Raw genomic sequence first — 24,515 nt, forward strand, 5'->3', positions numbered from 1 at the left:
GGAGGCTGGAAGTCCAAGACCAAGGTGGGCAGGGTTGGTTCCGTGTGAGTGCTGTGAGGGAGAATCTGTTCCAGGCCTCTCTCCTGGGCTTGTGAATGGCTGTCGTCTCCCTGCCTGTTCACATGGTCTTTCCTCTGCATGTTGGTCTCTGTGTCCAAATTTCCCCTTTTCATCAGGACACCATTATATTGGATTAAGACCCACTCTAATGACTTCACTTTAATTTTGTTTGCTCTGTAAAGACTCTATTTCCAAATAAGGTCATATTCTGAGGTACTGGTGGCTGGGACTCCAACATCTTTGGAGGCGCACAATTCAACCCGTAACAAATGTCATGAAAGAAGAAGGTGTTCGCGGATTCCTTTATTTATTTAGGAGGTGGGGGCGGGATGCGGAGGAAGTTTCCTATAGGGAAAGAGTTGAGAAGAGTCTGCAGGGATTGAGCTAGAAAGCAATGACATTCCGTAGTTGGAAAAGAGCAGGGCACATCTGTAAGTACCTGGTGTGAGTTTTGTAAGAAAACCTACCTTATGAATGAGTACAGTGGAATACTACTTAGTACATTCATACATGTTTCTACCATCTCAAGATTTTTATATATACAGTATATGATCTGTTTTTATAAATGTACAGCTTGAAAAAAGATCCTTCTTGTAATAAGTACAGCATTTAAACACAAACCAACATGGGCCAGCCACATTCCAACTGAAGACCCAGAGAAAGCAAAGCCGGCAGCCCAGCCCCCAGCCCCTGATCTGCTTGGCGGCCCTGATGGTCCCGGCAAAGTGTAAACCAGTGCTCCGCTGTCCCCCTGGGCTCAGCAGGCCAGCTTGCCCTTGGCATGTGCGTGGGAAGTGCCTGCTCACACTGAGCCCAGTCTGCAGAGGGCGGGTCCTCCCTGAGGGAAGGTGGCAGAGAGGAATATGTGTATCAGGTACGGACAAAAGAGATGAAAGAAATGTGCTCTTCAACTAAAGGCACTTGTCAGCGGCCACCTACAGCCATTCCCTAGGCCTGGTGAGCAAGCCGGGTGCTGTTTTGATAGAAGCCTACAAGGTCTGAGCAGACCTCACTTGTCCTCTCACCAGGTTTAAATACAATAAATAAATCTTAATGCATGGTGGTTTTGCCCTCCTGGGTTCCTATGAAGAGGCTACCTTTTAGGATCACTTATGGAGTGATATTCCCTGTCCCCAACCCAGTCTTTTCAGTGTCCTCCATGGGGAAGGTACCAGAATAGCTCCAGGCCTTGGAGAACCAGTTGCTCATTGTGGATTGTAAGGGGATCCCCTAAATATCCCGTCCCCTGGTCTGTGCCTGGAGCTCCTCTGCCCCATGTGTCAGAGTCATGGGCGCCTCAGATCTTGGTCACATAGTTGTTGGGGAACAGGCCCTGCTTGCCTCGTAGTCGACCCGTCCACCAGCCAGAAGGATCTGCAGGGAGAGAGAGGTGGTGAAAGTGAAGATGAGTAAGTCTGTTCTGCCCCAGCCAAACACACACGGCTCCTACATGGGCTCAAGTGATTTGGCTCCATCCATATTGTTTTCCCTTTGTTCTTTAAATCAAAAAGTTTGTTGTATAAAGATATCTACCAAATTAATAAAGCACTCAGCCAAGCCCATGGACTGCTTTAATAATGGATATTGAAGGTTGTCTCCCTGGCTTCCACACCATCTACTTTCATTATGAGGAAGCCAGAAAGTGTGGGTGGGATAGACCACCCCCCACCCCGGTTTCTGGGGACAGCCCCTGCCAGCTCTAATCCACTCAGGGTACAGCCTTTGTCTTGCTACTGAAGTTGGTTCAGGGATGGACACATGACTAATTTGGTCTGATCAGAATAAAACTCAGGACTTTTGTCCAATGGCTAAGAAAAAAAAGTTTCAGAGATGATGCAGATTTCAGACATGGTTTGATATGTTGGCCTGGAATTGCTGCTGCCATTTTGCTACCATGAAGAAAAACAGCTTGAGAAGAAGGGGGCAGAGCTGAAAGAAGCATTAAAAAAGCAGCTGGTGTCTTGATCAGACTGAGCCTGTGGCCTGATCTGCCTCTACAAATTGCAGTTTGAGGAGCTTATAAATTCTCTTCATGTTCACACCAGATCTTACAGCAATGTGACTGTGTGCTCTTTGGGAGGCTGTCCCAGCCAACCGGCCACACACTTACCTTCTTTGATAATATCAATAATGTCATTGGCATTAAAGCTGAGTTCGTCTGTGTCCTGAGCATCATAGGCATACAAAGCCTTGCACTGTGGCACCTGAGGCTTGGGCTTGGGCTGGGGCTTGGGTCTGCCCCCTGCTGGGGGAGGCCTACTGGTCGTTTGTCTCCTGACCCTGTGAGGAGAGAGAAGCAGGTGAGACTGGGCCCCAACAGGAGGCAGCAGCACCGAGCGGTGGTTTGGAGCATGGTGGCCGGCACTGGCCTATTCAAGTTCAAATCCAGCTCCATCCTTAGAAGACATATGGCCCAGGGTGTAGTCTTTAAACTTGAGGAATAAAAGTAATTTTTCTGACAAGGTTGTTGCAAACGCACATAGCTCTTAAAAACCTTAGCTGCTGCTGTTACTGTGTCCCCAGCATAGAAGGAAATGTGGGAGACACATATCCATATAAAAGTGTCAAAAGTATACCCATACATTTAAATCAGGAACATTCAGGTATCTGTCCCTCCTTCCTCAAGTTGGGAAATGGAACTTTTGCAGGTGCCACAGAAGCCTGTAGGCATCTCTCCTTCACTGCATTCCCCCCAGATTACCACCACCTTCCAGTTTGTATTAATGATTCTCTGGCTCATCTCTACAGTTCGCCACACATGTAAATACCCCTAACCAATATCTGTGGTCCGACTGTATCAACTGTATGAAAGGAATCATATTCCACAGTCACACACTCAACAACTGGACCATGTGCCCTGCTGATGCCTGCAGCTATAGTTCCTTCACCCTCGCTGCCTGATACTACACCACTGCACGAGTGAGTGTGTCACAGTTTACTTCTCCAGGGCACTGTGAATGGTCACTTGGGATGGTTCCAGTTTTCACTATTGTAAAAAATGCTGCTGTGAGACTTTGCTCCCCATTCACATCCTTATTATGCCTCAGACCTCACTCCTGTCTACTCCCATCCCATCTGTTCACCCACCCTCATTACTCCGGAGACTTCCCTCCCACCAGCTCATTACTCCTCCTTCGACTTCCCTCCCATCCCTCATTATTACTCCTCAGACTTCCCCTCCCATCTCTCCTTATTACTCCTCAGGCTTCCTTCCCACCCCCTCATTCCTCCTCAGGCTTCCCTCCCACCCCTCATTATTACTCCTCACACTTACCTCCCACTCCTCATTATTATTCCTCATACTTACCTCCCACCTCTCATTATTACTTCTCAGACTTCCGTCTCACCCTCATTATTTCTTGTCAGACTTCCCTCCCAGCCCTCATTATTACTCTGCAGACGTCCTTCCTACCCCCTTATTATTACTCCACAGACATCCCTCCTACCCCTCATTATTCCTCCACAGACATCCCTCCTACCCCTCATTATTACTCCACAGACGTCCCTCCTACCCCCTCATTATTACTCCACAGACGTCCCTCCTACCCCCTCATTATTACTCCACAGACGTCCCTCCTACCCCCCTCATTATTACTCCACAGACGTCCCTCCTACCCCCTCATTATTACTCTTCAGACTTCCCTCCCATTCCTCATTATTACTCCTCACACTTTGACCCTCTCATTACTCTGCAGACTTCCCTCACACCCTCATCATTACTCCACAATCTTTCCTCCCACCCCCTCATTATTACTCTACAGACTTCCCTCTCATTTCATCAATCAGTATTACTCCTCAGATCTCCTTCCCATTCTTTCATTATTGCCCCTCAGAACTCCCCTTTGCCCCTCCAAAAATGTTACTGTGAATATTCTTATACAAGAGTTTATCCAGAGCACTTTCTCAACATCTGCACAACTGACATTTGTGGCTGGGAATTCTCTGTTGTGTGTGTGTGTGTGTGTGTGTGTGTGTATGGGGGTGGGTGAGGGAGGCTGTCCTATGCCCTGTAGGATCCCTGGCCTCTACCCACTAGATACCAGTGACACTCCCTCCACCCCACTGTCATAATTATTAAAAATATCTCCAGTGCTCTAACCCTAATCCAGATCTTCTAGCTTTAAAGTTATTCTTTCTATATACTATGCTGCCTTCAGTCACCATTCATACACTGTTTCAAAGGTATGTAAGTTCAACTTGTTCCTATTTAGTGAGATCTTTACACTTACACCTGAAACATTTATTTATTAAATATGTTCATAAAAAACATTTAGCAAAAACAAAAAGGAAAATGGAAACATGGAGAACATTTCTTTTTTTTCCACTTGCTTAAGGACAAACCAAAGTAAAGGCTATATTCATTTCCCTACAAAAGAAACTTAAGCTTAAGATTTCTCCCTAAAGAAGCTGGGCTGGACCTCAACCTGGTGGGACTGGCTGACAGGTCTGCACATCATTCACACCTACGGGAGCAAGGAGGAAAAGGGAGGGGCTTTCTGGGGCCTGAGTTCTGGAAAGAACCACCACACCCAGTTTTGAGCTGTGCTCTCAGGAGCCACAGCCTGCTGGCCTTGCCCAGGTCCTGTGATGACAGATGCTCATGCGGTGCTGATGAACAACCTGGATCACAAAGGGGTGGCTGTGGGGGGGACACGGACTGCCGGCAGGGTGGTGGACTGTCCCCAGGGGAGGGGCTGGGCTCCCCTGAGACTGGGCTTTTCCACCTCCCCACATGGGAGGGAGCAATCCCCAAGGCTACTCAAGCTCGACTCCTCTTACCACCACCCCCCTGCACTTCTCTCTCAGTGCAGAGCAAAGGCATTTTGTGGGTTCTTAGTGTGACATCAGTCATTTTCTACCTAGTGCCTATTGGAAATCCCCATTCCCTGTTCAAGAAGTGCATGCTTCTCTGAAAGTTGGCCAGGCAAGCAGGTTTTAAATTAAGTACCCTATATATTGGGGATGTGTCAGCATTTGGTTAATAAGAGCCATTAGCCTGGATACCAGATGTCACGTGACTTCCCAGCAACAAGGAATGAAAGGGGGTGGGGGCGGGCATTACAACACCCTGGGAGGGAGGAAGCCTCCAGCCTGGCAGTCCACAGAACTGGGCTAGAAGTGCACGTGGAAGGACACAGATGCACACATGTGCACGCACACACCCCCAAAACCATCGTCCCTGTCTCTCTGGGGGACTGGTTCCAGGACTCCTCACAGATACTAAACTCCACAGACACAACCCTCATATGAAAGAGTGGAACAACTGCACATAAAAAATGTGCATATGCACATCCTCCTGTATGCGTCAAATCACCTCTAGATTACTTACAATACCTAATATAATGTAAATGCTATGTAAATAGTTGTTATACTATATTGTTTAGGGAATAATGACAAGAAAAAGGCTTTTTTAAAAATATAGGACTGACTAGGCATGGTGGCTCACGCCTATAATCCCAGCACCTTGGGAGACCAAGGCACGTGGATCACTTGAAGTCAGAAATTCGAGACCAGCCTGGCCAACATGGCAAAACCCCCGTCTCTACAAAAAATACAGAAGTTAGCCAGGCGTGGTGGTGCACACCTATAGTCCCAGCTACTTGGGAGGCTGAGGAAGGAGAATCACTTGAACCCGGGAGGCGGAGGTTGCAGTGAGCCGAGATTGCGCCACTGCACTCCAGCCTGGGCCACAGAGTAAGACGCTGTCTCAAAAAAAAAAAAAAAAAAAAATTTTTTTAAGTCTGTACATGTTCACTACAGAGGCAGCTATCTACTTTTTCTAAATATTTTCATTCCAAGTTTGGTTGAATCCACAGATGTGGAACCCATGGGCATAGCGGGCCAATTGAACCCACAGATGGAAATTTGTCCTGTCTTGTGCAGGGAAAAAATCCCACTGTCCTTAATGCAGACTGACAAGGTCTCTGGAGCCCAAGTACGGGGGCTTAGGTACAGGGTCCTCCTGCCGAAGGACTCCCCTCACTGGGGTCGGGGTAAGACAAGACGGATGGCTCCTGAGAGGTAAGACCCTCCCTGTCCTGGGCATCACTCACTTGTTCTGCCCCACCTGCTTCCAGCTTTGACGAAGGCTTGTTTCTGTCCTTCATGTCTTCCTTGCCAGCTGTTTCCTTTCTAGGACACTTGACCCTCATGCTAGCTCAGCTGTTACTAGTTCGCCCCATCCTCAACCTGAAAATCTTTCTAACAGCTTTTCTCTGCTCTTGGAAAAAGGACCAAAACCCTTCACAGCGCCTACAGACTCTGCCAGGTGCGGCCCCTGCTCACATCCCAGCCTTACTCCCTGCTTCAGGCCACATTGGTGCCTTCCTACCTTTCATGAGCCCTGGTTTGGGAGAGGACCCTTATCCACATACTTCAAGTTTACATCATATTTACTGGTGAAACTCACAACAATTTCCCCATAAGATCAGGAATAAAAACAGCACTCACCACTTCTGTCCAATATTATCCTGGAAACTCTAGCCAGGGTAATTAGGGGGAAAAAAAAAAAAGGCATCTAGATTGTTTTAAACTAGACAGCATAAGTCTGATTGAACAGATTCTTTCTGGTGATAAGATACCAAATTATAAACAAGACCTAAGGGGATGCAGGTGGGCCACGCAAATAGCTGTGTGTATGTGGCCACTGCATGGTCTTTGATCTCAAGGCATCAGAGGCTACTTCCTCAGGATAAGTGACTACTGGCCAAAGCAAAACCTCAGGAATTACCTGGGGAATTTGGGGTCCTCTGTAGACCCATGACAACAGCTGGCCTAAATGTCCAGGTTGTGGGCAACTGCTACTATGCTGGCAATGTAAGCCATCTGGCCCTTTATCACCAGGCTGAATGGGGTTCCTAGTACTCCACAGGTGAGAGGTGGGGAAGGCCAGGGCAGCTTTGAGATGGGACATTTGCTGGGGAGCAGGGTGTGGACAGTGGGGACTGTTTGATGGCAGCCGGGAGGAGCGGGCAGGTGGGTGGAGGAGGGAGGACCTCTGCACTTTGCATTAGGAAGGGCAACCCTGATGCTGCCACCATTGGCTCTTACTTGTGATCACAAAGGGGCACAACTCCTCTGCTGGGGCAGCATATTCCCAAAGCGAGCCATAGTGACAGCCATTCTCCCTGGCCAGCCTGCACATGGCTACACCCTTGTGAGGGCGAGCAGACAGGATGTCTTCTGGGAAACTGCCAGTAGCTGAGTGAGGTCTGGATAAACTCCCCTCAACTGGACCAGGCCTTGTGCTAGGCATTTTCACAGATGCTGCTTCATTTCACCCTCACGACACTCCTGTGAGATGACTGATGCAGGCTCCTGGCATTTCCTGCTGGTTTCACCACTGGCCACCATGGTGGCCCAAGCCTAAGGCTCCTGGCACTGCAGCCACACAGAATCTTTCTGCCTCCTTGGTCTGGCTATGCTCCCCTGGACTCTCCCCACTTCCCAGGCAGGACTGCTAACTCCTGCTAAGCCTTTGGATCTCATTTCCATCACTGCTTCCCCAGACTCTGGCAAACCCCCGCCATACCCTCCCCTAGCCCACGGCTCCTCCAGAGCAGGGGTGAATTGTAGCATGACAGTGACTTGTGTGGCTATTTGGCTAACTCCCCCTGAGATGGGGCCTCAAGCTCTGTGTTGACAGTGTGTAGCAGGAGGGGGACGTGGGCTTGAGTCTGTGTGCTGGGTTTGAGGCCAAGCTCTGCATCTGTAAAACATAAGCAGATTCAGGCAATGGCCTAGGTCCTTTTTCTTTTTTGAGATGGAGTCTCGCTCTGTCGCCACGGCTGGAGTGCAGTGGCCGGATCTCAGCTCACTGCAAGCTCTACCTCCCGGGTTTACGCCATTCTCCTGCCGCAGCCTCCTGAGTAGCTGGGACTACAGACGCCCGCCACCTCGCCCGGCTAGTTTTTTGTATTTTTTAGTAGAGACGGGGTTTCACCGTGTTAGCCAGGATGGTCTTGATCTTGTGACCTCATGATCCGCCCGTCTCAGCCTCCCAAAGTGCTGGGATTACAGGCTTGAGCCACCGCGCCCAGCTTCTTTTTCATTTGTTAACTTATTTTTATTTTGTTTAAAGACTGAGTCTCGCTCTATGATGCAGGCTGGAGTGCAGTGGCACGATCTCGGCTCACTGCAACCTCCGCCTCCCAGGTTCAAGTGATTCTCGTGCCTCAGCCTCCCAAGTAGCTGGGATTACAGGTGCCCACCACCATGCCCGTCTAATTTTTGTACTTTTAGTAGAGATGGGGTTTTGCCATGTTGGCCAGACTGGTGTCGAACTCCTCACCTCAAGTGATCCGCCCGCCTCAGCCTCCCAAAGTGCTGCGATTACAGGTGTAGGCCACTGTGCCCAGCCTCTTTATTTTTAGCCATGAAGTTCTGCCACATTGCCCAGGCTGGTCTTGAACTCCTGGGCTTAAGTGATCCTCCCACCTTGGCCTCTCACAGTGCTGGGATTACAGGTGTAAGTCACTGCACCCGGTTCTAGGTCTTTTTTCTAATTCTAAGAAAGTTTTACAGAGAGCTCTGAACAGCACTGAGGAACACAGGAAATCTGTGCCAATGAAGCTGTCATGGAACACAGTCGGTGGAAACAGCCATTTTCCCAGACTCCAACACCCTGGAAAACCCAGGCAATCTCCTCTGTGTCACTAGGTGGCAATCCTGCGTCATTAATAAGAAGAATGACTTCTTTATTTTTGTTTTGTTTTGAGATGGAGTTTCTTGTTGCCCAGGCTGGAGTGGAATGGCACGATCTCAGCTCACCGCAACCTATGCCTCCTGGGTTCAAGCAATTCTCCTGCCTCAGCCTCCCGAGTAGTTGGGATTACAGGCATGTGCCACCATGCCCGGCTAATCTTGTATTTTTAGTAGAGATGGGGTTTCTCCATGTTGGTCAGGCTGGTCTTGAACTCCTGACCTCAAGTGATCTGCCTGCCTTGGCCTCCCGAAGTGCTGTGATTACAGGCGTGAGCCACCACGCCTGGTCTACTTATTTTCCTTCTATCTACGCATTTGAAGTTATTAAAGTCTACTGCTGATGTGTGGTAGAAATACTATACAATGGTGTGAGACTGCCCATCTTTTCCCAGCTCTGCACTCAGTAGTAGTCACACTGGTAGCTTGAAATTGGCCATGGGGAGAGAATTTTACCCGAGAAACTGGTAAATGTTACAGTTCAGGCCTTTTCCTCACTGGAGTGCCCACTGTTTACCAGAACACTACCATCCTACCATCCTCATGCTGCCCTCACAACAAAACAGGCTCACTCATGTCTAAAAATGCCTTGCCAACTTTTGTTTCATTATTTCCTTATTGTTAGTATTTTTAGAGACAAGGTCTTGCAATGATGCCCAGGCTGGGGTACAGTGACATGATCATACCTCACTGCAGTCTTGAACCCCTGGACTTGGGCCATCCTCCTGCTTTAGCCATCTGAGTGCTGGGACTACAGCCATTTGCCCCCATTTGTTTTATAATGGCTATGTAGAATTTAGATAATTTTGGTAGTTCTGGTACTTTATGATACAGTATTTGTATTTCTAATAAACATCACAGAATTGAAAGTTGTGTTATAAAAATAATTATTTCATTGAGATAATTTTTTTTTTTTTTTTTGAGACAGAGCCTCACTCTGTCACCTGGCTGGAGTGCAGTGGAATGATCTCAGCTCACTGCAGCCTCCACCTCCCGGGTTCAAGTGATTATCATGCCTCAGTCTCCCAAGTAGCTGGGATTACAGGCACCTGCCACCATGCCTGGCTAATTTTTGTATTTTTAGTAGAGACAGGGTTTCACATGTTGGTCAGCCTGGTGTCGAGCTCCTGACCTCAAGTGATCCTCCTGCCTCGGCCTCTCAAAGTGCTGTGAGCCACTGTGCCCAGCTAGATAATGGGGAGTTGCAGCAAGATTTCAGACTTGACAATAAGTTATTTTTCCTTTTGACATTTCAATAATAAAGGCTCATTATATATAATATATAGTATTTATATATATAATATACATGTTAGTATATGATTATAAAATTATACATCACTGAGCAAATCCAGTGTTTCATTATATGTAATTTTGTACAATGTAATTCAGTTTTCTTATTTTAGGGTAATTTGTACACATCACTTTATGTGTCTATTACCAATTAACATAAATACACGAAAAAGCTGACCTACAGCAACTTCTTTTTGCACCAGGTTTTTTTCTGAGTAGGGCAATCACATTATAACCCAGAAGCAAATAACATTTCCTGATGAATTAAGCACACTACATCCAGTTTGCTTTGTGAAAACTTGCACTGCAAGAGTCCTGTATTAGTGACCAGAGAAGAAACAACTGATCTATTTGCCCCAAGACATTAGGATGTCAGCTGACATTTGAGTCCTCACGGATGGCTGCCGAATCTCACAAGGTGCCAGAAGTCCACAAGAAAACAAAACCCCAAATGACATCAAAACTCAACTGAGGGCTAGTTAATTCCCTCTGCCCTGGCAATGTCCATCCTTTCCACGGGATGTTCACTGTTTTTTTTTTTTTTTTTTTTTTTTTTTTTTTGATGTTCACTGTTACGATGACTGCAGCTGAGATGTTTAGTTAGAAAGAGACTGTACAGGCCAGGAGTTCGAGACCAGCCTGGCCAACATGGCAAAACCCCGTCCCTACTAAAAACTAGCCGGGCGTGGTGGCTCATGCCTGTAATCCCAGCTACTTGGGAGGTTGAGGCACGTGAATCACTTGAACGTGGGAGGCAGAGGTTGAGCTGCAGTGAGCCAGGATCGCACCATTGCACCCCAACCTCAGTGACAGAGTGAGACTCTGTCAAAAAAAAAAAAAAAAAAGAGAGAGAGAGAGACTGTGGAATAGTGCAGAGCTGGAAGGAGTTTGTGACTTTTCTTCTTCAAATTGTCCAAAAGAGGCTCTAATATCTAGCGTATGTTACCGTTATTGCAGAACTGTGTGCCGCTGATGCTCTGTGCCCATGGAGAACAGGCACAGCTGCCAACGGTGTGTGTGTTGGGGGCGGGCATCTCCCTGTCTAGTCTCCTTGTTTTGGCTTCCCTAGGCTGTCCACTCCCCGCATTAAAGCCAGCAATGCCTGAAGTGCAGACCTTCATGGAATCCACAGCTCTAGGCAGGTCAGAGATTTGAGTTCTTGAGAATAAAGCCACTGGGCCAGGGAATGTCACCTTTCAACCCTGGTAGCGCATTAAAATGTCCTTGTGAGACCAACCAATGAATAACAGTAATGAGACAAATACAAAATAACTTTCAAATAGCACTGTGCTTTATAGCACACAAAGCCCTTACTTAACCTTCAAGAAAACTCTGAGGAGTGGGTTTTCAAAATTATTATATTATTAGTATCCCTATTATACAAGTGAAGACACCAAGGAGTAGAAAGATTAAGTGACAAGCCTGGGGTAGCACACAGAAAGCACATGGCTCAGTAAATATTGATGAATAAAAGAAAAAGGAATGAATGGATAAACCAGGACTCATATCCTGCTCTTACAGCTGCAAATCCTGTGCTCTCTGCACTCTAAATGCCACCTTTTGTGAATTTCTCTGTAGCTCCCATACCTCCTGGGTGGGTGTGCCTCGTCTATGCCAAGGAGAGCTGGGATTAAGCTTTCGAATATCACCTCTTTGTTCTGCAGATGTGAAATATATGTCTTGAAATTCCAAGAGGGAAAATAATGGCATTTTATTCCACTGGCTCTTAAAAATACGCTGTGTTCCAAAAGGTTGAATCTATAAACATTACTGGAAATGTGGAAATGGATGCCAGGAACTCCTCAGCACCATGTCTGCCTGGGCCAGGATATGGCTGCTGCTCCCACAGATTATGGGTTGAGAAATATTGCTGTTGGACACTTGATGGAAATTTTAAGCCCCTTGAAAATATGACTCCATTGGGAGGATCTTGACAAGAGACACAGAGGCAGCATTTAACTATTTCTGTTGGCCCCTCCTTTGTGGCATGCCCAGAAGCCCCACTACTGAGCACCTGCAAGATTTTTCTGTTTTTCCAACTTCTAGTTGGATTAATCTCTGGAGTATCTTGAAATTTCCTGAAGTTGTCCTCCCACAAAATGGACCACAGGATTAAAAAGATTAACAGACATTTCCAGTCTGGGTTTGAATGCTTCCAAGAATGAACTGCAGGTAGATTATGTACATTTCAGTTATAGGAGGGAAAATTATGAAACACACTGGATAGTGAGATCAGAGCAAAGGTGGATGGATGAACTGTTTTGTGTATTTTTTTGAGACGGATTCTCGCTCTGTTGCCCAGGCTGGAGTGCAGTGGTGCAATCTCGGCTCACTGCAAGCTCCACTTCCCAGTTTCATGCCATTCTCCTGCCTCAGCCTCCCGAGTAGCTGGGACTACAGGTGCCCACCACCATGCCCGGCTAATTTTTTGTATTTTTAGTAGAGACGGGGTTTCACAATGTTAGCCAGGATGGTCTCAATCTCCTGACCTCGTGTTCCGTCCACCTTGGCCTCCCAAAGTGCTGGGATTACAGGCGTGGGCCACCAGGCCCGGCCTGGATGAACTGTTTATAAGATTCTTGCCTAACCTCTTCTCTTTCCTTGAGAATCAGGAAAGATCTTTGACCTGAGTTAGACTTTTCAAAAGCTATACTAATTGATGGCAAGATCCTGATTCCCACTGCAGATCTCTCAGTGTTTCCAGGAGAATGATAATGATAGCTACCATGTGCACAAATACTGCAATGCAAGGGTAAAGAATCCAGTTGGGGCCGGGCGCAGTGGCTCAAGCCTGTAATCCCAGCACTTTGGGAGGCCGAGACGGGCGGATCACGAGGTCAGGAGATCGAGACCATCCTGGCTAACACGGTGAAACCCCGTCTCTACTAAAAAAAAAATACAAAAAACTAGCCGGGCGAGGTGGCGGGCATCTGTAGTCCCAGCTACTCGGGAGGCTGAGGCAGGAGAATGGCATAAAAAACCCAGGAGGTGGAGCTTGCAGTGAGCTGAGATCCGGCCACTGCACTCCAGCCTGGGCGACAGAGCGAGACTCTGTCTCAAAAAAAAAATAAATAAATAAAGAATCCAATTGGGATGATAATTAATTTAGTGAAATCTTCATGCTCTCTTAAAACAACTGATTGAACCTAAAATAAACTGATAAAGACTTGCCTGAATTAGCTTGAGGTGCTAATTACATCATTTGATTTTATCCATATTACATGATCCAAAATAAATTACAGAAAAAGTACATTGAGGGATGAGAGAGGAAGGAAAGAGAAACCCAGAATGTGAAAGCCAGGAAAGAAAGACCATAGTAATCCTACTTTTATAGATTGGTTAAAGTCAAGGTGACTGTTTAGAACTTTGATGTATATAGGAATTTTCATATTTATGGAAAAAGTACAAACTTGGGATCCTAAAATTCCCTGCATGCTTCAACAGCCTCCTGTGGGATAAATGCAATTCAGGTTTTTATGGCAAACACGAAGAAGCTGTTAAATTTAGGTAACCATGGGGATCCATAAAATGCCACATCCAAAGTCTCTGGCCACATTAGACACTTTTAATTTTCACCTTTATGTGTTTTAGAAAATAAATACAAAAAAAGGCTCAGCCTTTTGCCCAAGGTACTATTTTTTTTTCTTTTTTTTTTTTTTTTGAGACGGAGTCTCGCTCTGTCGCCCAGGCTGGAGTGCAGTGGCACGATCTCGGCTCACTGCAATCTCCGCCTCCTGGGTTCATGTGATTCCCCTGCCTCAGCCTCCCGAGTAGCTGGGACTACAGGCGCCCGCCACCTCGCCCGGCTAGTTTTTTGTATTTTTTAGTAGAGACGAGGTTTCACCATGTTCGCCAGGATGGTCTCGATCTCCTGACCTCGTGATCCGCCCCTCTCGGCCTCCCAAAGTGCTGGGATCACAGGCTTGAGCCACCGCGCCCGGCCCAAGGTACTATTTTGTAAGGAATGTTTGCACAGCAGATTTAAGGTTAAAAAGAGGAGGCTGGCTAAGACATAGCGTGCCTACTAATCATGTTTTACAAAGAAGGAAATCTTACTGCCTAGTAGACAGGTGTGAAGGTGTCCTCTCCTTCCGGCCTCACGGCCAGCCTCCAAGACAGCACCACGTGTACCCAGTCTTTAGGCCTGAAGGCGGCAAAGGGTGCGATAAGACTTAAATAGGGAACCACATGGCAGAGGGCTGGAAGGGAGCAGCCTTGGTTAAGACACAGTGTTCCTAAATTGCCTACTTTTGGCTGACAGATGCTCCCAGCTGGCTGATGTGCAAGTCTGCAACTTGCAAAGTAGGCTGGAAAGATGGTTTTGCTTGCCAAAACCAAAGTAAGTAGGCAGCTAGCAGACAGAGCTAAGAGATTTGGTGCATTCTGTTGACTGCTTTTAATACCCTGCCTACTTTGAGGGATCAAACTGGGCCTAGGAGGGTGACTTAGTGATGCTCACCCACCTGAAAGGTGTAGGTCTGGGTTAGAGATTGAAAATCCTGTGAGCCTAACAGCACCCTTGCAATTCACCTTCACATGGAGGCTTCCCTGGCTTTATCAATCAGACCACAGGTGCCTTCAGACTAATGGTTTTCAAAATGTGGTCCCTGGATCAGAGGATCACCTGGGAACATGGTAGAAATGCAAATTCTTAGGCCCTACCCCAGACCTACAGAATTAGAAACTCGGAAAGTGGGCCAGCAAGCTTTCCAGGTAATTCTAGTGCACACCAGAGTTTGAGAACTACTGGTTTAGACCAAGCCAATCAGGTAAACCACAGTCATGACAACTGCTAGGATATAGCTACTTACCCAGGAGTGGGGGCTGGTGGAAGGAAAGAGGAGAGGGACACACACACACACACGTCTATATAAGGGTGGCATCCACTCTACTGATGACCGTCTGTGTGATAAAACTAAGGTGCTTTCAGCTGGGCGCCGTGGCTCATGCCTGTAATCCCAGCTACTTTGGGAGGACAAGGCAGGCAGATCATGAGGTCAAGAGATCGAGACCATCCTGGCCAACATGGTGAAACCCCGTCTCAACAAAAAATACAAAAAAATTAGCTGGGTGTGGTGGCGGGCACCTGTAGTCCCAGCTACTCAGGAGGCTGAGGCAGGACAGTCACTTGAACCGAGGACATGGAGGTTTCAGTGAGCTGAGATCGTACCACTGCACTGCAGCCTGGCAACAGAATAAGACTCTGTCTCAAAAACAAAACAAAACAAAACAAACAAACAAAAAAAACCAGCTAAGGTGCTTTCATATTTGTAGCCCAAATGAAGTGAGGTAAGACTTGCCAGGGGAAAAGGAACGCTAGGAGAGAATATGGTAAAGTTCCTAAGAGTTTTGTGGTTTTTAGAAGGAAGCTGCTAAGACAGGAAAAACATCAAATAACAGGGCAAATAGGGCATAAAGGTTAACGAGGCCAGGCACGGTGGCTCATGCTTGTAATGCCAGCACTTTGGAAGGCCGAGGTGGGTGGATTACTTGAGGTCAGGAGTTCGAGACTAGCCTGGCCAACATGGCAAAACCCCGTCTCTACTAAAAATAAAAAAATTAGGCTGGGTGCGGTGGCTCATATCTGTAATCCCAGGTCAGGAGATCGAGACCATCCTGGCCAACACAGTGAAACCCTGTCTCTACTAAAATACAAAAAAAAAAAAAAATAATTAGGCGGGTGTGGTGGCACGTGCCTGTAGTCCTGGCTACTGGGGAGGCTGAGGCAGGGGAATCACATGAACCCAGGAGGCGGAGATTGCAGTGAGCCGAGATCGTGCCACTGCACTCCAGCCTGGCAACAGAGCGAGACTCCGTATCAAAAAAAGAAAAAAAAAATTAGTTGGGCGTGGTGCTGGGTACCTATAATCCCAGCTACTCAGGAGGCTGAGGCAGGAGAATCACTTGAACCTGGGAGGAGGAGGCTGCAGTGAGCCAAGATTGTGCCACTGCACTGCAGCCTGGACAACAGAGCGAAACCCTGTCTCAAAAAACAAAGCAACCAACCAACAAACAAAAAGGTGGATGGATGGCTGCCCCGCTCAGAGGAAGGAGCTGTTGCTTCTCTTCCTGCACAGGTCTGTTTTGCATTCATACCTCCTAATCCTCATTTGAAACTTCTCCATGGTGCTAGAGACAGGAGAGAGTGGAAAATGGAAGTGGGCCTGACAAAGGGGAAGAGAAGAGAGAGTGGGCGGGAGCAGGCCGTTACTGGCTTTAGCAGACAGCCACTCTACCACGGAGAGTCATGCAGAGCTGGAAGATTCCTTACAAGTCTCTAGTTCAACCTCCATGAAGTGACGGGGGTCCTCCTCATCATCACTCTGTCACCGTCATCACCACCCTCAAGCTAGAGTTACGTGAGAAGACTCCTGCCAGCCAAGTACCATGCTAGAGATTTTACATATATTATTTCTAGTCCTCCCGACAACCCTGCAAGCTTGATGGCATTACATTAGTGCTTAGACAAGGAAACTAGAGGGTAAGCAGCAGGTCCAGCGTTACAGAGACCTCTCTTCCCCTTATCTGACATTTGACAACACTACTCTGAACACTCCTGCCTGGTGATCCCCATCCAGCTGGTGCCTGGATGCTCCCAGGGACAAAATGCTCTTTACATGCGAGGGCAACTCATATTTGAGTTGCTACAATGTTATTCCTTTACTGGAGCCAAAATCTACCTCCTGACCGAGTTCACTAACCGGTTTTCAGCTGGCACTAGGTCCATCCCTATGACTCCACAGGACATGTCTTAACCCCCTTGAAAACTGATAGCTCTTCTAGTATCTACACAGAGCTTCAGGCATCTTCATTTCCTCCGGCTAAAAAGCTTGGGTTCTCTTCACCACTCTTTATTTATATTCTAGAAAGGCAGAGAGGTTGTCACTGTAAAGCCACAAAAACTCATATTCTTCAACAAACATCATATAGAACACTGGGATGTTATTCTTAATGTTGCTGAAGACTCTTAAAGCTGTTGTATTTATGCAACTGCAGGCACAGACCCAAATCAAAAGCTCCCTTATTCCTCAACCATGCAAGAAAACACAAAGAGGTCGCAGAGTAACTGTATCTGGGGCCAAAGGGCACCCATCTTCTGATGTTTCCAAGCTAAGCCTTCTCTGGAGAATGAAATGAGCTGTCTACTATTAATGTGGCTGTACCTTTAGAAATGCCCGCCACAGCCCCACAGCCTTGGCTCCTGGAATACAGCACTGAGGTGGAAAACTGAACTTTAGAATCCTGTATTGACAGCCCCCAGGAACCTCTGAACCCTTGTTCTGAGTGGTGGAGATGGAGCTTGCCAGCTTCATCCACAGGATGTGAGAATCTTACCCTGCAGCTCCCTGGTCCGGGACCTTGAGGAAATCCAGGCTCTCTGGCGTCTGTGACACTCGGTCTGAACCAGTAGACTGCTGCTGTGGCAAGGGCGGGCGTGCCATGGAGGTGTACAGGCTTTTCTGACTGGACCTCTGGCTTCCAGGAGCATCGGGATGTGGCACAAACTGGTTTCTGATGACTCCGTTCTGATGGTATCCTAGAGAGAGAAAGAGAGAAAGAAATAAGGCTTACATTTTTGGATCCTTTGCCATAAGTCTCTCCACGTTTCTTCCACGTACTACAAGGAAAGCTTACTTAACTTCTGAGTCTCAATTTCCGCATTTGAAAAAAATGGAAGGCATCACTGCTAACACATTGTGAGAATTAGAGCTGATTCACTCTTCTCCCCATTCCCAGACTTTACTGAGGTATAACTGACAAATAAAATTGTATGTATTTAACACATCCAACAATGCATGGTCAACTTCCTGGGATGTGCCCGGAACACAGCGGACACTCAGCACATGCTTGGTGACAATAGAATCCCCAGATTTCCTGGGGTTCAAAGTCCACAGTAGGGAAAGGTAAGCTTACAGCTGGCTGGGAGACACCTTCTTGGGCCTCAGAAAAATTATGAGGTTATGACTCAAGAGGGCTGGCAGGCAGCTGTTTAAACAGCTGGACATCCATTTTCAAGGGGTCAGTCTTGGGCATCCACTGGAGGAGCCTGCTGTGTGAGGCAGAGGGGGTGCTCTACACAGGCAAGGGAAAAGTGGCCACCCAGTTGGCTCAGTCCGGATGGAGCAAGCTCTCTCAGCCAAACAGCGATGTCTAGTTAAAATCACATTAGCTAATAAGTAATGGGTTAGAGTGACAGGCTCCAAACCATGCGTCTTGGCTGACTTGGGCATTACCATTCCATGCTACGTATGAAGAGGCCCTTATTCATTCTCCCACTGACAGATCTGGGCTGAGTGGAGAAAGAGAACAAGACTCTTCAAGGCCGACTGTGGTGAACCCCACCCAAAAACCTCTTCCAACCAAATTAAGAGAACTCTTTGGTACCAGTGGGATGACCCTTAGAGAAGGACCAGGGGTTCAGTTCTGGCTCTGCCTCTGATAGCTACACTGATCATGAGCAAGAGAACTGATCTTTCATAGTCTCAGTTCTTCACGAAAGAACCACGAGATAGGTCCAGAATTTGCTTGGTGGCTTCCAGCTCCGACATGCATTTTCTCTATATCCTTATTATTGTAGAAATAGGGTTCTTCCTGCCCAGTAATAATAGCTGGAATTCTTACTTTGAACCCTGGTTTTCTCAGGGTGGAGCTTTCAAGAGGGTGGCTCCTCATCCAGCCACGTCTCTAGCAATTTCCTCCCACAGGCCACCAGACCAGATCAGAACTAGACACTTGGAGCAAACAGCTGCCCTTCACCTTACCCCATTCCCTCAGTGAGTGACAGCTGAATGGGCTCCCACAGGGTCTGGGTGGAGGAGACTAGAAGGACCCCACTTGCTGCCTAGGGTCCCAATGAAAGGAGAGGGGCATCTTAAGTGTGTGACATGCCCTTGGGATGTCACATGGCCCATGATAAAAGTGGGATCCCCACAGGGGCCGCCCCACATGCTGCTCGAGATCCCCTTGTCCACAATAAGATCAGAAGTTAAGAGCATTTAGAAACGTTCGTGGTAGTTCGACAGATCTATTTCATGCCAGTTGCATCTTATAATAAATTTTGGCTTACATTTTATATGCTTTGAAAATTCTTCTTCTACTAATTCATTTTTATTGTATCATACAAATGTATGGTTTGTGACGGACTGGAAATTTTTTTAAACCCCCGGTCTTCCACCACAGACAGTTTGAGAAGCACTGGTTGAATGGATCCAAGTCCCATTGTCTCATTTTATTGATGAAAGAACTGGCACTTAGTTGGGGAGCGCTGCTCAAGGTTGGAAACTTTGTGGCCTGATTCAATCTGAGGCTGCTTTGGCCAACCTAGCTGAGGCCAGTGAGCGTTCCAGGTGGACTTGGCCAGAATTCTCCACTGGAACCAGCGCACACGCAGTAATATGGTACTACAGGGCTTCTCTTAAGTTCCTCTGTGCTTGGATTTTCTTCAAAGAAGAAAGAAGGAGACAGAGCTGGGTCAAGGCAGGACGGGGACTCCAAAAGAGACGAGAATTAGTTTCTCACTGCTGGGCCCCAGTGTCCATACTTTAGCAAACAACGGTGAGATTCCACAGACTAAAGAAATGTCTTTTTTTTTTTTTTTTTTTTGGCCGGGGGCGAGGGGGCGGGGGTGGTGGATAGGGAGGGGAGACAGAGTCTCACTCAGTCACCCAGGCTGGAGTACAGTAGTGCGATCTCAGATCACAGCAACCTCTGCCTCCCAGGCTCAAATGATGTTCATGCCTCAGCTTTGAGAGTAACTGGAATCACTGGTGCATGCCACCATGCCCAGCTAATCCTGAGACAGGGTCTCACTCTGTTACTCAGGCTGGAATGCAGTGGCATGATCATAGCCACCTCAGCCTCCCACTTCAGCCTCCTGAGTAGCTGGGATTCCAGGCATGTGCCACTATGTCCAGCTAATTTTTATTTTTTATTTTAAGTTTATTTATTTTTGAGACAGAGTGTTGCTCTGTCACCCAGGCTAGAGTGCAGTGGGGTGATCTCAGCTCACTGCAATCTCCACCTCCCGGGTTCAAGCAATTCTCGTGCCTCAGCCTCCCAGTAGCTAGGATTACAGGTGTGTGCCACCATGCCTGGCTAATTGTTGTATTTTTAATAGAGACAGGGTTTTGTCATGTTGGCCAGGCTGGTCTCAAACTCCTGGCCTCAAGTGATCTGCTCGCCTCGGTCTCCCAAAGTGCTGGGATTATAGGTTTGAACCACAGCGCCCAGCTGCAGCTAATTCTTCAGAACATTTTTATAGAGATGGGGTTTTGCTATGGTGCCCAGGCAGGGCTCAAACTTCTGGTCTCAAGCAAGTCTCCTGCCTTGGTCTCCCAAAGTGTTGGGATTACAGGCGTGAGCCACCACAACCAGCCTCAAGAAATGCTTTTTACTCCTTATCTAAGACGTTGGTACAAACACAATTCTCTTGGCTGGGAAGACTGGAATCAAATAGAGCCTGAAAATGACCCTCTCAGACTTGGAACCTAAACTGCTTCATACCAAACACTCTGGGAGCAGTTTCTTATGAACTGAATTTTGTGAGCGATGGAACAGCATTAAAAGATGTTATGTATTTCTGCAAGTGTTCTGCAAACACTACACAGATTTTCAGAGGCAGAAAGTCTAAGATTCAGGTTTAGAGTGTATGGATCTGTCAGTTTTATTTTTATTATTCAAAATGAGAGGCCAGGTGCAGTGGCTCACGCTTTTAATCCCAACACTTTGGGCGGCCAAGGTGGGAGGATTGTTTGAACCTAGGAGTTCAAGACCAGCCTGGGCAACACAGTGAGACTCCATGTCTACAAAGAGTAAAAAAATGAGCCAGGTATGGTGGTGCATGCAGTGGGGTGTCCCAGCTACTCAACGTGCTGAGGTGGGAGGATCACTTGATCCAGGGAGCTCGAGGCTGCAGTGAGCTATGATCGTGCCACTGCACTCCAGTTGGCCAACTGAGACCCCATCCCCCAAAAAGAAGAGATAAACATGAAATGTAAGCGTAAACTTTATAATAATTTTGTAATGCTCTCAGATATTACTTTGTTTTTTTCGAACAGGCCTCCTGAATCCTAATCTCAGAAAATAAATGGAAAACAAATTTCTTCGAATCAGTCATTAAGCTGCTGTAACTTACAAGATACTGTGCAGTGGCCCCCTCCCCTCCTTATCCATGATTTTGCTTTCCACTGTTTCAGTTACCCATGGTCAACTGTGGCCTGGAAATATTAAATGAAAGTTCCAGAAATGAACAATTCCTAAGGTTTAGGTTGTATGCCATCTCGCTCTGTCCTGCCAGGATGCGAATCGTCCCTTTGCCCAGCCTATCCATGCTCTGTGCACTACCCCGTCATCAGTCACTAAGCAGCTGTCTTGTTATTCATAATGGCCCCAGGAAGCTGGCAATTTGGATATGCCAATGAGAAGCCATTAAGTGCTTCCTTTAAGTGAAAGGGTGAAAGTTCTCAACTTACTAAGGATAAAAAATTATGCAGAGGTTGCTAAGATCTACAGTAACAACGAATCTTCTATCTGTAACATTGTGAAGAAGGAAAAAAATTTATGCTGGTTTTGTGGAAAACTCAAACTGGAAAAGTATAGATAGGTTTTGGTAATATCTGCATTTTCAAGCCCCCACTGGGGGTCTTGGAATGCATCCTCCGAGGATAAGCTGGGGCTACTGTAGTGGTATTTGGCCAGAGCTGGGTAGTGGTGGTGTGGTTAGACCTGACAAATTCCTATTTCCATAAAGCAGCATCCTGTGTCTTAAAAGCTGACAACAGTCTAGTTGTCACGGACAAGAACTCCTTTCTCTCTGTCAGAAGCCTTTCCTAAGGGAGTAATATTTCGAAGAAATGAAATCCAGATTGCGAACTCAGCCGCAGTTCAGTCTCACTGACTCCTACTTTTCTAAATTGTGAGGTCTCCAGCAGAGCGGCTGTGTTGTACATTTGGCACTGAAATGGTCCATGCCTGGTTAATACGTGTGCATTGATTTGATAATGGGTTTCTTCCCAAACATATTTTATGTTATGGGTCCAGATTTAGTGGTCCCAGACTATGGTACATGGTTGGCTCACCTGGGGGAGGAGGGGCCGCTCTCATTGGGTAGTTGGCATTTTGAGTCCCACTGGAATAACCTCTATTTTGGGTAGTGTTCCTTCTGGTAGGGCCTGAAATAAACAAGCAAGACAAAGTTAAAATCAGCGCTACTCGTTGGTTTTATGGATCCTCGTGGTTCTTTGCATATGGAAAATTTTTGAGAAGCGTGGATTCCAGTTCTCAGGTGGATCTGCAGAACAGTTGCAGCGGAGAAGGGGCAGTTGAGGGAAGTATGTAATGGTAGCTACTGGGTGGGAGGGGCTGGAGGACAGGTTTCTAGAGGTACAGTTTTGAAATGTTAGACCGTGGCTTTTAAAGGTCTGATCATCTTACAAAGGTGTTTCTATTTTTGCAGACTTTTTGAGACAGATGGAACATTTTAACATTTGCATTCATGTTCTACACGCTAAGTGGCTGAGCAGGTTCACTAACGCTGCGGATCAGCGGGGTTGGCAGGAAGCCCGTTCTGGCAAGGGCCTTTCACGCAAGAGTGTGTGTTCTACGGTCCTTGAACTAAACACAGAGACCACAAGGAGTAGAAGCAGACTTGTACCCTTGACACAGACATGAAGGAATTAGGAACAAGCTGGGGCCAAAGGAACACACTGTGGGTCATAGTCAGGGCTGGACAGCAGGGCCAGAGGAGCCAGAGGAGATCTCTGCAGAGACATCTATGTGGGGGAGAAAATCAACAAATAGGGTCTCGAATGGAACAGGAAGGAAGGTAGGATTAAACCAGCTGGAAGAAGGTGCAGAGGGAATTTCTTATAAAGAGAAGAGCTGAAGAATAGAGAAGGGTAGGAGGTGACAAGGTGCACACTGCAGACACAGCAAAGGAGCTATAGCTCTGGGGCCTGGGAGAACCAACCACATGGGACCAGGGGCAAACGGATGTGGCCTATTGGGGGCTTCCCTCCCAGTACCTAGGCCACTCTCCCCACCCCAAATAAGATAAAATCCAACACCTGTTGGGCAGTTTCCACTCTGGGGCCCGCTGCACACACACAGCCTGCTGGTTATTTGCAGCCTTTCTTTGCCCGGCTGTGCCCTGGGGTCTGAGTCCTGTGGACAGCCAGGCCTCTGCCTTCCAGTGGGGTGAGGCCTATAGGCCAGGCCAACAGGAGGCACTGGCAGGAGACTAGAATGTCAGGAGGGAGGTAGGGGGACTTCATGTGCCTCCTTCCTGCCTACAGCCTTCAGTTCACCTCATTCCTCCCTCTGCTGCTTCAGGTTTGCAGATAACAATGGTCTCCTGCTGTTCCTTTTCCCTGGGTCCCTACTTTGTTTCCTAAACCCTGTCCACATCTTTTTCTTGAAAAGTCTCTTCAGAAGCCCCCGAAAAGTTGCTGTCTGTTTTCTGCAAGTACTAACGGATACACAGACATACACCAACATTTCCTGAGTGGTGGCTCTACACATATAAAAATATGATGGGCTGGGCGCGGTGGCTCATGCCTCTAATCCCAGCAATTTGGGAGGCCGAGACAGGCGGATCACAAGGTCAGGAGATCAAGACCATCCTGGCTAACATGGTGAAACCCCGTCTCTACTAAAAAAATACAAAAAACTAGCTGGGCGTGGTGGCGGGCGCCTGTAGTCCCAACTACTCAGGAGGCTGAGGCAGGAGAATGGGAGGCGGAGCTTGCAGTGAGCTGAGATCCGGCCACTGCACTCCAGCCTGGGTGACAGAGCGAGACTCCGTATCAAAAAAAAAAAACAAATGATGGCATTTATTGGTATTGTATTAATATGTTAGAGAACATGTTAAGGTGTACCTTTGCAGACGGATTTGAGAAACTGCTAATTAATTAATCAATTAATTTTTGAGATGGAGTTTTGCTCTTGTTGCCCAGGCTGGAGTGCAGTGGCGTGACCTTGGCTCACTGCAACCTCCACCTCCTGGGTTCAAGCAATTCTCCTGCCTCAGCCTCCCAAGTAGCTGGGACTACAGGCATACGCCACCACACCCTGTTAGTTTTTTGCATTTCGTAGAGACGGGGTGTTGGTCAGGCTGGTCTCGAACTCCTGACCTCAGCTAATCCACCTGCCTCGGCCTCCCAAAGTGCTGGGATTACAGGCATGAGCCACTGTGCCTGGCCTAGAAACAGTTATTTTACATATGGCATCTTCATGTGTGTGATCACACAGGCCAAATTTTAGAACAATATCACAGTATACATAGCATATATTATTCTATGCTGTGTACTATAGATATAAGTTATAAATATCAATTATAAAGAGAAAAAGAATCAAAGGCCAGGGAAGGAGTTAGACTGGGGTTTGAGGTAGTGCATGTGTCTGTGTCTGTGTGTGTGTGGTGTTTTATTTCTTAGTGGCGCGATCTCAGCTCACTGCAAGCTCCGCCT

At 47.3% G+C, this 24,515-nt stretch overlaps 1 protein-coding gene across 1 annotated transcript in view; it reads right to left on the reverse strand.

The window, feature by feature from the left end:
* Positions 1–346: 346 nt before the first annotated feature.
* Positions 347–24,515, reverse strand: part of MYO1E (myosin IE) — a 243,828-nt gene continuing 219,659 nt past the window's right edge. Inside the window, exons 25-28 of the mRNA XM_010374243.2 lie at positions 22,128–22,220; positions 17,386–17,587; positions 2,171–2,340; positions 347–1,434 (exon numbers count right to left, since the gene is read on the reverse strand). Coding sequence (XP_010372545.1) covers positions 1,358–1,434; positions 2,171–2,340; positions 17,386–17,587; positions 22,128–22,220 — 542 coding nt within the window. The 3' untranslated portion in view covers positions 347–1,357. The remainder of the gene's footprint in view (positions 1,435–2,170; positions 2,341–17,385; positions 17,588–22,127; positions 22,221–24,515) is intronic.

The sequence above is a fragment of the Rhinopithecus roxellana genome, chromosome 5 (genome assembly GCF_007565055.1).
Source record: "Rhinopithecus roxellana isolate Shanxi Qingling chromosome 5, ASM756505v1, whole genome shotgun sequence".
Lineage (NCBI taxonomy): Eukaryota > Metazoa > Chordata > Mammalia > Primates > Cercopithecidae > Rhinopithecus > Rhinopithecus roxellana.